The sequence below is a fragment of the Hevea brasiliensis genome, chromosome 5, assembly GCF_030052815.1.
Source record: "Hevea brasiliensis isolate MT/VB/25A 57/8 chromosome 5, ASM3005281v1, whole genome shotgun sequence".
Lineage (NCBI taxonomy): Eukaryota > Viridiplantae > Streptophyta > Magnoliopsida > Malpighiales > Euphorbiaceae > Hevea > Hevea brasiliensis.
In genome coordinates this window covers 20,950,998-20,964,450 of record NC_079497.1, presented here as the reverse complement: position 1 = coordinate 20,964,450, position 13,453 = coordinate 20,950,998, and the positions used below count along the sequence as shown (strand labels likewise).

Here is a 13,453-nt window from a genome sequence, read left to right as displayed (position 1 = left end):
CATAAGGCCTTGGGCACTCGACTCCACTTTAGTATAGCCTTCTATCCTCAGACAGATGGATAATCTGAAAGAGCTATATAGGTGCTAAAGGATATGTTAAGAAGTTGTATTATTAAATTTGAAGGAAGTTGGGATAAACATCTCCCACTGATAGAATTTGCTTACAATAATAGTTATCAGTCTAACATCCATATGGCACCTTATATGGTAGGAAGTGTAGAACTCCTTTATGCTGGACAGAATCGGGTAAAAAGAAATTAGTGGGACCAAAACTTATGAAATAGATAGTGGATAAAGTGAAACTGATAAAGGATAGACTGAAAGCAGCAATGGACAGGCAGAAATCTTATGCTAATTTAAAAAGAAGGGATATAAAATATGAAGTGGGTGATAAAGTCTTCTTAAAAGTCTCACCATGGAAGAAGATTTTGAGATTTGGCAAGAAAGGCAAGTTAAGTCTTAGGTTTATTGGTCCATATAAAATAATTGAACGTATGGGTTGGGTAGCCTATAAACTAGCCTTACCACCAAAACTATCAAAGATACACAATGTCTTCCACGTGTCGATGTTAAGGAGATATAGATCAGACCCAACTCATGTCATTCTTAGGGAGACAATTGAAGTGCAATCAGATTTAACTTATGAAGAGGAACCGGTAGCAATTTTAGCTCGTGAAGTGAAAGAATTGAGGACCAAGCAAGTTCCACTAGTTAAAGTACTATGGAGGAATCATGCAATTGAAGAAGCTACTTAGGAAAGCGAAGAAGTGATGAAACAACAGTATCCCCAACTATTCAATTAAGGTACAATATCTAATTTCGAAGACGAAATATCCTAAAAGGAGAAGAATTGTAATGCCCTGAATTTATAGATGGTATTTAGTATATTTCAGTAAGAAATTCAACTATCAAATATGATATGTAAATTAGATTAAGTGAGGGGTTAAACTAAAAGTTTGTAAAAGATACCTATGGACTTTGTTGCAAAACTAATGAAGTTTAGGGAAAAAAATTGAAAATTTTCAACTTAGCATATAATTAAGTTTAATTAAGATTATTAAGTGTGATTAATAAACTTAATTAATCACTAATTAAATAAGTGGAAGTGAGGACAAATGCAAAGTGACACATGGCAAGATAAGATAAATATCCTTAAGCACATAAATTGACAAAAAACTTTGTCTTCTTCCTTCATCTTCATCTAGCCGAACCTCTCTCTCTACTTCTCCATTTTTGTTTCATCCAATCTCAAATTCAAACCCTAATTCATGCATGCACGATGATGTTTTGTGTTATAATTGAAGGAATTGATGATCAACGCATGAAATCAAAGTGAAAGGGAAGGAAGAATCAAGAAGTTGGTGAGCTGATTTCAAGTGGCAAAATTATGGGTGTGGAACCAAGACCAAACACTGAATTATGTTGGGGATTTTTGATGAAAAGTGATTGCAATTGTAAGTAATTTGCTGGAACTAAGTTGAGGTAAGTGTTTGTCTAAGCTTGTAGTTAAAATTGTTACTTTTTGAATCATAAGTTGTAAGTTGCCAGGATTAGTGAATCTAGTGAGCAGTCTGTACTAATTTGACTATAAGTTGAGTTATAGAGCTCCAATTGAGATGAAATTTATACTAACATTTTCTTAAAACATATATCTACAATTTTTATGTTTTGACCTAGACCTAATTATTAGGGTAAAGTAGTTGAAATTTTAGAGAAAATTGGTATTGCAAAACTGGAATTTCCTAGAATTCAGCAATTCAGCCATGTGACCTTCGTGTAGAAAACAGGGCATATCTCCCTCTGTATATCTTCAATTGAGGTGCTACAAGATACTTTGGAAACTTAAGAATAGGCCTAAAATTTTGCTTTAGAGACCCTGTACAAATTCTAGGTCTAAAGTGCTTGAATATTGAGTGCAATATTGAATTGAAAATCTGGAAACCTAGAATTCTCAAGACATTACATCCGTGAATAGTAGTTGGTAATTTACCTATAACTCACAATATAGGCCTCCAAATTAGGTGATTCTTAAGCCGTTGAAAACTTAAAACATGTAGAAAGATATTTTATGAGGACTACTTTAATTGAATCTGTCTTTAGAATGGTCAAATTAGCTTATGAACAAGAACTATGAATTCTATTTGTAACCAGAACTAGTTATGTAAAAACTGGACAGTATGTAGAAATTAGAGCATAACTTGAGATTTAGACCTTGAAATGGGGTAATTCTTAATTTAAATGAAAGGTAAGACACCAGGCTACAAATTGTATAAAGACCATAAGAGCTAATTCTGTCTTTAGAGTACCTAAGGAGTTGATAGAACATAGGGTATCATATAGGTGTTCCCTTAAAATGGTAGTCTACCTTCTTGAATAGTTTGCACATAAAGGGTTATAAATGAATTTCTACACATCTAAATTGGATCAAATTAATTTCTAATGAAAGTTAAGACATAAATTGACATGTTTTATGAAGGGAACTGGTCTTGAAATATCTTTCTCTAGATCTAATTATGATTGCAAAATGAGTTTGGAAATCTGTCTTATGGGGAATTAACATGATTGATTCTAAATGCTATGTGAAAATGGTTATGTCCTTATTTTGAATATGAAATTGATTATATGATGATACCAATTGCTGTTAAAATGATAAATATCAATCCTTCCTTATTGTGAATATGTAAACAAGTATATGATAATGACAAATGATGTAAACATTATGAGTGTCAATCCTTCTAGATGTAAAAATGTTTGAATTACTTAATATCATGTCATAAGACTATTGGCCCAAGATTCTACCTAGATTAAAGATAGAAACCGAATAGTTTGGCATGCCAAATAGGGGGATAAGCTAGCAAATTTGCAAACTAAAATGAATCTATATCTATGAGCATGTAAAGACGGCATCTAAAAGATGGTGTCGCAATACACGTATTGATTCTAAAAAGGCACGTAAGACAACATCTGAAAGAAGATATTGATGTGGTGAAAAGGACACATAAGACAACATCCGAAAGAAGATGTTGCAGTGAAAAAGAGAAAATATAAAACGACATATGAAAGAAAGTGTCGCATTAAAATCCCAGTATTTGGAATATGGAAGTTATACTAGGGAGGAATTGGGCCGTTAAACAGAAATAATTAAATGACAAGCTTTCAAGTCAAATGAGTTGCTCTTTTGTTTACAAATTGGATTTTACTTTTATTAATAGATAACTTGTTGCCATATGCACATTGCATGAGCAAGATTAGTGAAATTCAATTAAAGAGTTAGCAATGAAATGTTTTATTCATTTTTATAAAAATTGTTGCGAATTATTACATGCTTGAAATTATCTTAATTGCTTAATTAAATATTTACTGTATATATAGTTACAGATGACTATTAATTAGCCGTCTTAAGCTAGACATGCACCACTAAGCTATATGCTTAGCACGATGGGTTTTACCTCATGCAGGTACTGAAGCCGAGGGTTCACAAAGAGTAGATCATTAAAGTCTGCATCAGAGGAGCAGTATTTTATCAAGAGTCTAATTAGGGTTGGCTCTCTTTGCTTGTAATGAATCTTTTTGTATAAGTGGTATAAGTAATATAAGTGGTACAAGTTGTATAAATAAATATTTGATGATAAAGATGTATATAAGAAAATGACATATTATGTAAAGTCTGTATTTACTTAAATCATTTTTGGAACAATATTTATATGATGAGTGTGGAATATTCATATGAAATTAAGATATACCTCTTATTATAGGTTATGGAAATTACAGGTAATGCTTTTAGTTCAGCTGTTATGCTACTGGATCGAGGGTTGTTACAGAGGGAGAGTGAGAGAGAGACAGGAGTAAGGAGATTAGAAATAATTATAATATTTAAAGACTTATTTATAAATCAAAAGAGAAAATACACTTAAAATGTAATACTTTCCCCTTTTGCACTCAGTTTTTTTTAAAGCCTGAAGTGTTTTTAAGGATTTCAATTTAGGATATGCATTTTTAACTTTATTGACTTAAATTATAAAATAAATTATGACATCAAAATTGTTGATGTGATGCTGAAGTTTCATTGTGTTTTTATATAAATCCCACATCAATGTAATCAAAGAGAAACTTTACTGTAATTCACACAAGAAAAATAATTATCTTTATTCCTCAAATACAAAACACATAAATTCATATCTGAATTTTGTTAAAAAAAATCTCGCGGTATCCTGAATTTTTAAAACGTCTCGTGATACACTTTAACTCCTGTAAATGTCCTATGACACACCTTAACTCCTGTAAACATGTCATGATACACCTCAACTCTTGTAAAGTGAAATTAAGATACCATTTAGTCTATTGATTAGGATTCGAAGAGTATTTTAATTCCATTTTACAAGAATATAGATGTATCATGAAACGTTTATAGAAACTGAGTTGTATCATATGACGTTTTAAAAATTTAGGATACTATAAGATTTTTTTGATAAAATTTAGATATGAATAGTGTATTCAGCCTTCTTCAAAATGAGTAACGCTTTAATAAAAACACAAGATGTTGTGAAATTTGAACAACATACAAAAATTATTGTAAAATCAATTTTGATATAGGCAATATTGTCTATTTTGAAGGGACATACAAAAGCTCAAACTTGAAGGGAGAAGGCTAATGTATTCTTACATAGTGCCTAATATATAGGCAATATTGTCTATTTTGATATGATTTGTACCACCACCAACCCAATTCCATAGAGCACATATTTTTGCTGGCTTGGAAACCTTAATTTTAGCGTACAAGAAATTACCAATGGAGAAAAAAAGGACATTATAACAACCACATTATATAGTTGTCCCCAATTCCTACGTTAAGGTTGATTCATTGTTCCATTTCATTGAAATGATTAGGGTTGTTTCTCTTGTAGTTTCTTCTTTCTTCTTCAATGCTTTTTCATTTGGAATCCTGTTTTACTTATAGAAGCTAGTGAAAGTTGAAATTTAAGAGCCCCACCACTCTTAAATTTTTCATGAGTGTGTTTGACCATCTATTTCTCACATATAATTTATCTCACTATTTTTTTTTCCAATTATTAAAAATGAAATTTTGATTTTTTTAATACCAAATCTCCTAATATTTATGATATATTATTTTTTAATATTATTATCATTTTTTTTTTAAGTTTAAGTGAGGGAAACTCCTCCAATTTAGGTCAAGGTATACCATTAACTTTATTAAGGATTATAGTGGGTTTATAGATCACTCACCAATAAAGATAATTAATAAAACTCAAATTCTCAACTTAATGGAAGCACTAATTGAGTTTTACCGCAAAATTTTAATTTTTGAGTAAGAAATGGAATACTAAAACAAAAAAGAAAGGACTTACACTATGTTTAGTTCAATTCCAAAATGCCAAAATTTGATGGAATTCAATTGAATTCTATAGTTTGTGTGTTTGGTTTGAAAAAAAAAAGTAATTCTAGCAATTTAATTCAATGAATTAATTATGACTAAAACGAATTCCTGTCAAATTTGATGGAATTTGAATAAACTGCACAAAACTTACATAATAACACTTTATGGACTAAAATGCCCTTATAAAAAATTTTCTTCTTACTTTATTTTTTGTTTAGCCATATACTAATTCTATTTAATATTAATCATTGTAACCATGTATGTCGTAAAAAGATACAAATGCATATAATATATGATAAATGGTATATTAATATCATTAATATAATTAATACAATATATTATTATATAAATCTCCCATATTATAAGATATGTGATTTTATTTTTTATTTATAAATCTCTTATATTATAAGATATGTGATTTTATTTTATATTTATTATTATATCGATATATATGTTTGTTATTATAAATTTATAAATTATGTAAAAAATTATAATTTTTTAATTTTATTTTTAAGGGTAGTATAATAAATGAGTATAAATAAATTTTAATTTTAAATTATATCAAATATAAATTATATAAAATTTAATTTAATTTTATATTATAAATTATATCCTATTAAATAATAAAATTTATTTCAATGAATTTCAAATAGAATCAAAGCAAACGCTTTAATGTGGTATGGGAGTTTGAAAATGAAAAAGATCAAAAAGGAATGGATTGACTTGGAAGGTCCTTATCAACAATGATTGCTTTGAACAACCGATATTTACGTGTCGTTTTTAGCCCTTTAATGACCAACACGACATATGCATTCATGACGGTATAAGGCAGATATTACTCGCTTTTATTTTTCTAAAATTCTTATATATTTTTTCAATCTATTCATATTAAATAATTATTTCACAATTGAATTTCACATTTCATAGAGCATTCGGATACTATTCATTGCTATGTTATATTTTCGTCACCAAGGAACATAGATATATAGGAGAGGCACAAAAGTTGAAACTTAGCAACTTTAATTCATTATTAGCTGTTTGATTTTGCTAATGCAAGCTCAACATCACTGTCAAATTCACCAGCTCTGACAATGCAATGAAAGGGATGTGAAACCTTGAAATAATAATGATAATAAATCACGATTAATCTAATCCTTTATTCCGATCCTGATAGAGTAGAGGGAGGCCCTCTGGCACCTTTGGTGCACACAAAAAATAGTGTTCTGTCTTTTGAAAAAATAGACTCTGTACAATTGGAAGAATAAAACTACATGATTATAAAAGGTTGTACGTATGCCGGGTGCGAACCTGCATCTGAATGGCGTGCGTTGGAAGTTGGACCTAAACAAGACAATAGAATGGTGGGAGAATCTCCGTCAAGAGCGGGTGTAAGTCACAAGCAGCCTTTTATATCAGCACGAGAACCTAAGAACAGGAATCGCTGCTCAGTAGAAAACAAAAATCATAAAAAGAAGCAGATTTTACGGACTATGCTGTATCAAAAGGGAACATGCACTATATTAATTTCACAGCACACCTCAATGGATTCCAAATATGAGATGGCAGCATCTATCTGAAATTTGGAGTTCAAATTCACACCTCAATTATTGACGCGGCACATAAGGAGAAAATTGAGCAGAATGACGTTTTCACAAAAAAAAAAAAAAAAAAGAATGACAAAAAGGAGTCCACAAGCAAATCATATGAGCAGAAGCCGTATATCTGTTTGATATTATATTTGAAATGTTAAAATTATTTTTTTGAATAAAAATATTATTTTATATATTATTTAAAAAAATTAAAAAAATTATTTTATTATTTTAATATTTTTATAATTAAAATTTATTAAATTTAATTTTAAATTATTTTTTTAATATTTTTTAATTAATATATTTAAAAAAATAATTTTTTACAACAGCAACTTTAATCAAATCCTAATACATCCTCAAACGTACTCATCCAATAAAGAATTTACCTTATACAGTAAAATGAGGCAGTGATGTGCATTGAATAGTGCATGTACAATAAGATGCAGACTTGTCTTGCTTGAAGTAGGATTCCGCAATCTTTTATAAATCATATGTGCCTTTTAAGCATCATCAAATGCCTTTGTTTTGTTCGTAAAATTGATTAGAATAAATTTGTAATGACTATAACACCCGTGTGTAAAACAGCTTTTTTTTTTATAAGATGGCCTAAGGGGGCCTTTTAATGCGATTGGCAGTTAAAAAAAGAAAAAGGAATGGTGCTACCATCTCGAGACTTTAAATTACAGTTACTTTTTTGAAAGATTAGTTTGTCTCCATTGAATTTTTTTAAGTTTTTTTTTTTCTTTTTTTTTTTTAAGCGGACCTCTCAAATGCAATTGTTTGATCCTACCTTACACCGATTAATTTTTTCAGACCCTATCCCGCCCTCAACTACCAATATTGTGCGGCCCGAAAATGGAAGAAAAGTCTCTCCAGCTCGAATATATAAAATTCGCCTTAATAATAATATAAAATAATATATTTAAGTACTTAAATTTTATAGTCTTAACAGAAAAAATATATGTTTATAAAATTTTTTAATAAATAAATTTATATTATTTAATAATAAATTAAAAAACAAAAAACACTCATAAAGAAATCCGTCTAATCCTACTTCCTGATGAGAAGTTTCCACCCTGATCCCCATTTTTTGGAAGTGAAGACAAACAAGGCGATTTCGCTCTAAGCTGTCCCATTGCTATTCCTAAAATACTAAATATGGATTTTTGGGCAGCATGCTAGGGAGGGTAATATTTTAACTATATTTGAGATTGTGGATTAATTATCATATGGAATAACTATTTCATATTTCAAATTTGAACTGAAGTAGAGATTTCAACAGTACCCATGTGTGCGTATAAACCGTAAATAAAGATTTCATCAAGCATTTATTCATTACAAACAGAACATACACAATTGTTGTGCTTCAACATCCAGGACTCTACATCAGTTAGTACTTACAGTTTACCATGCAAATGGAATAACTAAGAAAACTGAAGTGCCCAGAATCTGTCCCCAGTTCTCAACTACACCAGTTCTCAACTACAATGCTACGTTTGGTACCGCAATGCAATGTAATAGGCTACATAAACTGAGAATACTACAATCAGCAGTGGCCACAAAGCCTGATAGATGAAGATGTACAACTCTAGTATTCATAGTATGTATTGTGCAAATTCGCCACTCCAATAAATATTAGGGATATATCCTTATAAGAATGCAGATGCCTTAAATGTGATTCTTACCAGTCATGGAAACCAATCACATCAATAAATAACCTTGGCTACAGATTACCAGAAAATTTCAGAACTGAACTTCATACATGGAATTCATGGAAAGGAAAGACCAGCAACAAATAAAGTTCTATCTCTCGTTGAGGTTTCAACATATACATTAATCAGCATCCCGGATGACTGCACTATTATATTATGCTTAATTTGAAATTGAGCCATCTAACAAATCCAACTTCTTGAACAAAAGGAAATAGTACTATAATTAATCAACTGTGAATCATAAAATATTCAGCAACGTCAATTAAACCCCGTCATGAGGGCCAGCGGCACATTCAGTCTTACCCAATCAGAGGTTCAGAACAACGTCTTTGTGCCCTTCATGTTGTAACCATTTGATACAACATGATATTTAATATACCAATTATCTAGCTACAGGCCCAATTGGTTAACTTGATAGAGTTGCTCATTTTGCATTGTGTTTTGCCATGATTAGGGAAAAAATGAAGCCAGCTTACAAAACAGAGCTTAAATAAAACATGTAATACCTTCAGTTCCAATGAGAAAAAGCATTGTATTTGAATAAAATTCACCTTCTAAAGCCTGATAATCCAAACTTTTAAAAGAAAGATTAGAGGTACTAAATTTCAATCAAACTCTTGCATTGGGTTCTCTCCCCAAGTTAAAAGATACTGGAAAACCTTGACGTGAAGATCAATTACTGGCACATGCAACTATAGACCAAAACAAAATGCAGACAGTGTAGAGTTCATATGTACTTCTACGCCTCGTTATCTTCTTTAATAAACATTTGCAAAGATTCCTGTTCTGCTTCTACTTAACAACTAACAATATAAATTCCTCCAGCAATCATAGAAGTTACATTTTTATGTCTGCAAGTTCCTCTTACCGCCAAATTTGCACTCCACAATTTTGTTTAGATCTATTTAACAAATTTATCTACTCCTAGGGTCTTCCACAGTATGAATCAAGATACAATGCTTCCACATGAAGACTCATCTGAACACAATACATTTCCTTCTGTTCCAAGCCAATCATTGTAGAATCTGCATATCAGCTGCATCTGTGCAAATAAAACATTTATTGACAAAGAAAATTTGACAAATGAAGCTATCAAAGCCCAGCTTTCCTACAATTCTCATCTGAAATAAAATTAATGCAGTCAAAAGCGCAAAAAGTGCTCATTTAATCGCTAAAGCACAACAACAAATAGGAAAGCGATTTTATATATGCTAGCCATAGCGCGCTTAGTGGAACAAGGGCTTTTTGCGCTTAAAGCGCAAAAAATAGTGCAAGGCACAATGAGCCTCAACTTCAAGACCAACAATGGAAGATGTTAAGACTGATTTAAATGAAGATTTTGATGGAAATGGATCTGATTTTGGAGATGAGGGTGAAAGTGTTGAGGATTTTGATGGGAAATCTAGTGAAGATCTCTAAGTTATGACTATGAATTTGATAGCTTGGCAGTTCTTGAGCTTCAAGAAAATCAATCCATAAGGAAAAAAAAAAAAAAGAGGGTTTAAAATGCATATTCTGGCAATAGGGCTGACTGATAACAAAACTTAGGTTCAGATGAAGCCAACATCACAAACATAGCTAAAGGATCAAACAAGAATGCAATAGAAAGCATAGGTGCTTCATCCGATTATTTCAACTTATTGCATATGAAACACACCCAAGATGGGAGATTTCCGAATATCTAAATGAAGTATCAAAGAAGCAAATATATTTACAGTCTTAATTAGGATAGAAATTAGAAGAACCAACAAAAACCACTATAAGGTCTGTGCAAGAAAAAAAAAATTCAGAATGCTACAAATCTCTGTTGTTAGAATCTTACAATTCTCGATTCGAATCATATGATAAGATTCGATTTCCCATCCTAGCAATTCGAATCTACAGGCTGAATCACAAATGCATTTGAATATTGACTGAATCTTACGATTCAGGTGAATCTATATGAATCTACCAATTTGGTGGATTCTTTTTCTAAAGGGTTATTAGACCCTATAACTTCAAATTTTAATATTTCACCACATTTTTTACAGTCAAAAGTGCACATAAAACCTTTCCTTAACTATTTTTTCTTCCACTAGCCATTCTTCCCCTCTCCCTCTCATTTATTTATTTAAATTTTTTTTTTTAACATACTTCTTTAATTATAGTAGTCAAATTATAACATTTTATATTAATGTGTTCTTACCTTTTAATTTAACCCACTGTCTTTTTTTATTATTTAATTATTTATTCAAATTTAAATGGGAGTTTCAACACATGCACAATGATAATCATTGTTCACAGTTCAGAGTTCATAATTTATAATATAAAACCACATAACATGATAAAATAATAAGAATATATTGTTCTATTAAAAAAAATCATTCTAATCAGCAAAATGATAATTATATATTTATCAAAATATGCCATTGTGCTATTTTTTTTACTTATTTTTTAGAACATATATCATTTTTAATTAATTTTGAGAATTTTTATCCAAACTTATGATTCAATTTGGTTCTGAAGATTTCGATTCTCAATTTGACAACTATGGTACAAAATGAGCATTTTCTAAAATGATTCATCTCCACTCTATTTAGATAAAGTATACAGCAGTCATAACCAATTGATTCAAATCTAAATATCGCACCATATATGAAACTATAACCATTTCTAAATCTAAATAACTAGCACGTCAATTATGCACTACTTTCTACTAAAACATATGGAAGATTGCCATCTAAATAAAAATTAGATATTCATTGACTACTTTAACCAGATACCAAGTGAAATCTTTATAAAACTACTATCCAAACTTAATAAAACCAAAACAAAGAACTTGAAAAAAACAATAAAAACCTACGACCCCTCACCTAAATTTATTCCCTACTCCTCTCAGATGCTCGACCCTGCTCCCTCCCTCTGGACCTTCTCCGAGAAGAACTTTGTTGCAAACATGTTATCAAGGAAAAACTCCCTGTATGGATGATTCTTAGGCACAAGCTTCCTAAACTGCTCAAATTTTTTCTCTGCCTCATCTTTCTTCCTCAACAGAGTATATATAATTCCCTGACACAAATACGGCCTAAAATCCCTTGGCTCCTCCTTCACCAATTCCTCGTAAACCTTCAGAGCGTCCACATATTTCTCCTCTATCACTCTAATTTGTGCAATTAATAGCTTAAAATCCCTCAAGTCAGATTTTTTCTTCTCTTTCTTGCATTTATTCATCGCTGCTTCAATTCTTTTTAACACCTCGTCCAATGAATTCCCAGATTCAGAATGCGCCATCACTAGACCATGATAAGCCTCCACCCGAAGAGGGTCTTTCTCTAGTATTTCCTCGAACCCTTTTCTCGCCGATTCAAATTCTCCACTGTAGCTATAAATTTGAGCTTTTAGCAATGGCCACTCATCCTCACTGGGCTCCAGCTCAATTAAGCGGTCCACAACTTCGATTGCTCCAAGAAGCTTCCGGGCTTTGATCCTCACCTCCATGAGGGAACGCAGAGCTTCAGTATCATCAGGATGTCGAGCCAAATGCTCTTCAAGGTCTCGTTCTTGTTCTTCATATGATACATTTTCCTTCGAGGATTCCTTGGTGGGCTCTACGGTGGCTTGCGAGGCGACCGGGGCGGCAATTGCTGGTTTAATCTGGAGTCTCGAAAAGAGGATTGCAGCAGCGGCAGTAAGAGTGATGCAGGTGGTTTTGAGGAGAGGGTTTAGGGTTTGAAGAGGAGAGGTTTGATGGGTTTGCGATGTTTTATTGAGTGGAGAGCGAGAAGATGAGGCTCTAACGGAGGAAATTTTGAACGGTGATGATGATGACGATAGAGGAGGTGGGGTCCAGAAGGAGAGGAAAGCTTTGGGATTGGAGAAGGATGGACGATAGGGATTGAGGGAGCAATGAAAGGGTTGATGAGGGCAGAGCACTTTAGCAATGGAATCCATCTTTGATATACAGAAAATTGCAGAGATAGAAATGGAGAGAGGTGGAGGGGCTAAAACCCTGACGATAATGAAAGGGTACACGGGAAGGAAGAAAATGTTCAAAACCCTGGAGAAAGGAGAATATGCTGTTTTTAGGCAGTTCCGGAAAAGCATAGAACGGTGTCGTTTCTCCCTCTGTTGCTGTGTGGGTGACTTATGAGCTAACTTTTGACCCGGCCCATGTGCAGCCCCTTGAGTCTAGGCATCATATTATTTTGTATGGTCACATTTTATTCTTGCATTTATTATTATTATTATTATTTTTTTACATTTAATCCTTATTTAACCAAAAAAAACCTTCAGATCACACAGATCGTGGATGGATGAACTTAGAATAGTTAATACGATTTGATAAAATTATTATAATTTTATTAAGAAACATGTCTTTTCTTTGTGTCTGTATGTATTTATCTTTGAAAAAAAAAGATAATATATTGATGGTGAACTGATATGTATGTGTTTGTAGTGAAAAATTTAGGACAGACATATCTATCAGTAAGCTAGTGCTTCGAAATCACACATCGATTATGGATAGATATATGTATAAATTTATAAAGTTAATGCACTTTAGTAAAATTGTGACTATATATATGGGCTTATAAAGATTAACGTATATTAATAAAATTACTGTAATTTTATTAAAGAATATATATCTTTCTAAGCTGTTTGTATTTAAAAAAAAAAAAACCAACAAAACAAAAAATGAGAGTTGCAAAACAAGTATCCTTTTAAGGCGCTTGAGTACAGGAAAATAGTAATTAAATAATTGAATTTTTACCTTTATTTTA

At 31.5% G+C, this 13,453-nt stretch overlaps 1 protein-coding gene across 2 annotated transcripts; it reads right to left on the bottom strand.

Annotated features, from left to right (window-relative positions):
* Positions 1–9,417: 9,417 nt before the first annotated feature.
* Positions 9,418–12,739, bottom strand: LOC110662049 (protein SLOW GREEN 1, chloroplastic). 2 transcript variants are annotated; one of them, XM_021820918.2, is made up of 2 exons: positions 11,549–12,739; positions 9,418–9,732 (listed from the first exon to the last, which is right to left on the bottom strand). In XM_021820918.2, exon 1 carries the CDS (start codon positions 12,624–12,626, stop codon positions 11,571–11,573), a length of 1,056 nt encoding a protein of 351 aa, XP_021676610.2. In that variant the 5' UTR covers positions 12,627–12,739; the 3' UTR covers positions 9,418–9,732; positions 11,549–11,570. The 2 variants fall into 2 exon arrangements, with proteins under 2 accessions (XP_021676610.2, XP_021676609.2); XM_021820917.2 differs by having other exon boundaries at positions 9,418–9,738; positions 11,549–12,738.
* Between the last annotated feature and the right edge of the window lie 714 nt (positions 12,740–13,453).

Bases quoted from the DNA above. Each gene is read 5' to 3' on its own strand.
- LOC110662049 (XM_021820918.2), bottom strand. From the start codon at position 12,626: ATGGATTCCATTGCTAAAGTGCTCTGCCCTCATCAACCCTTTCATTGC.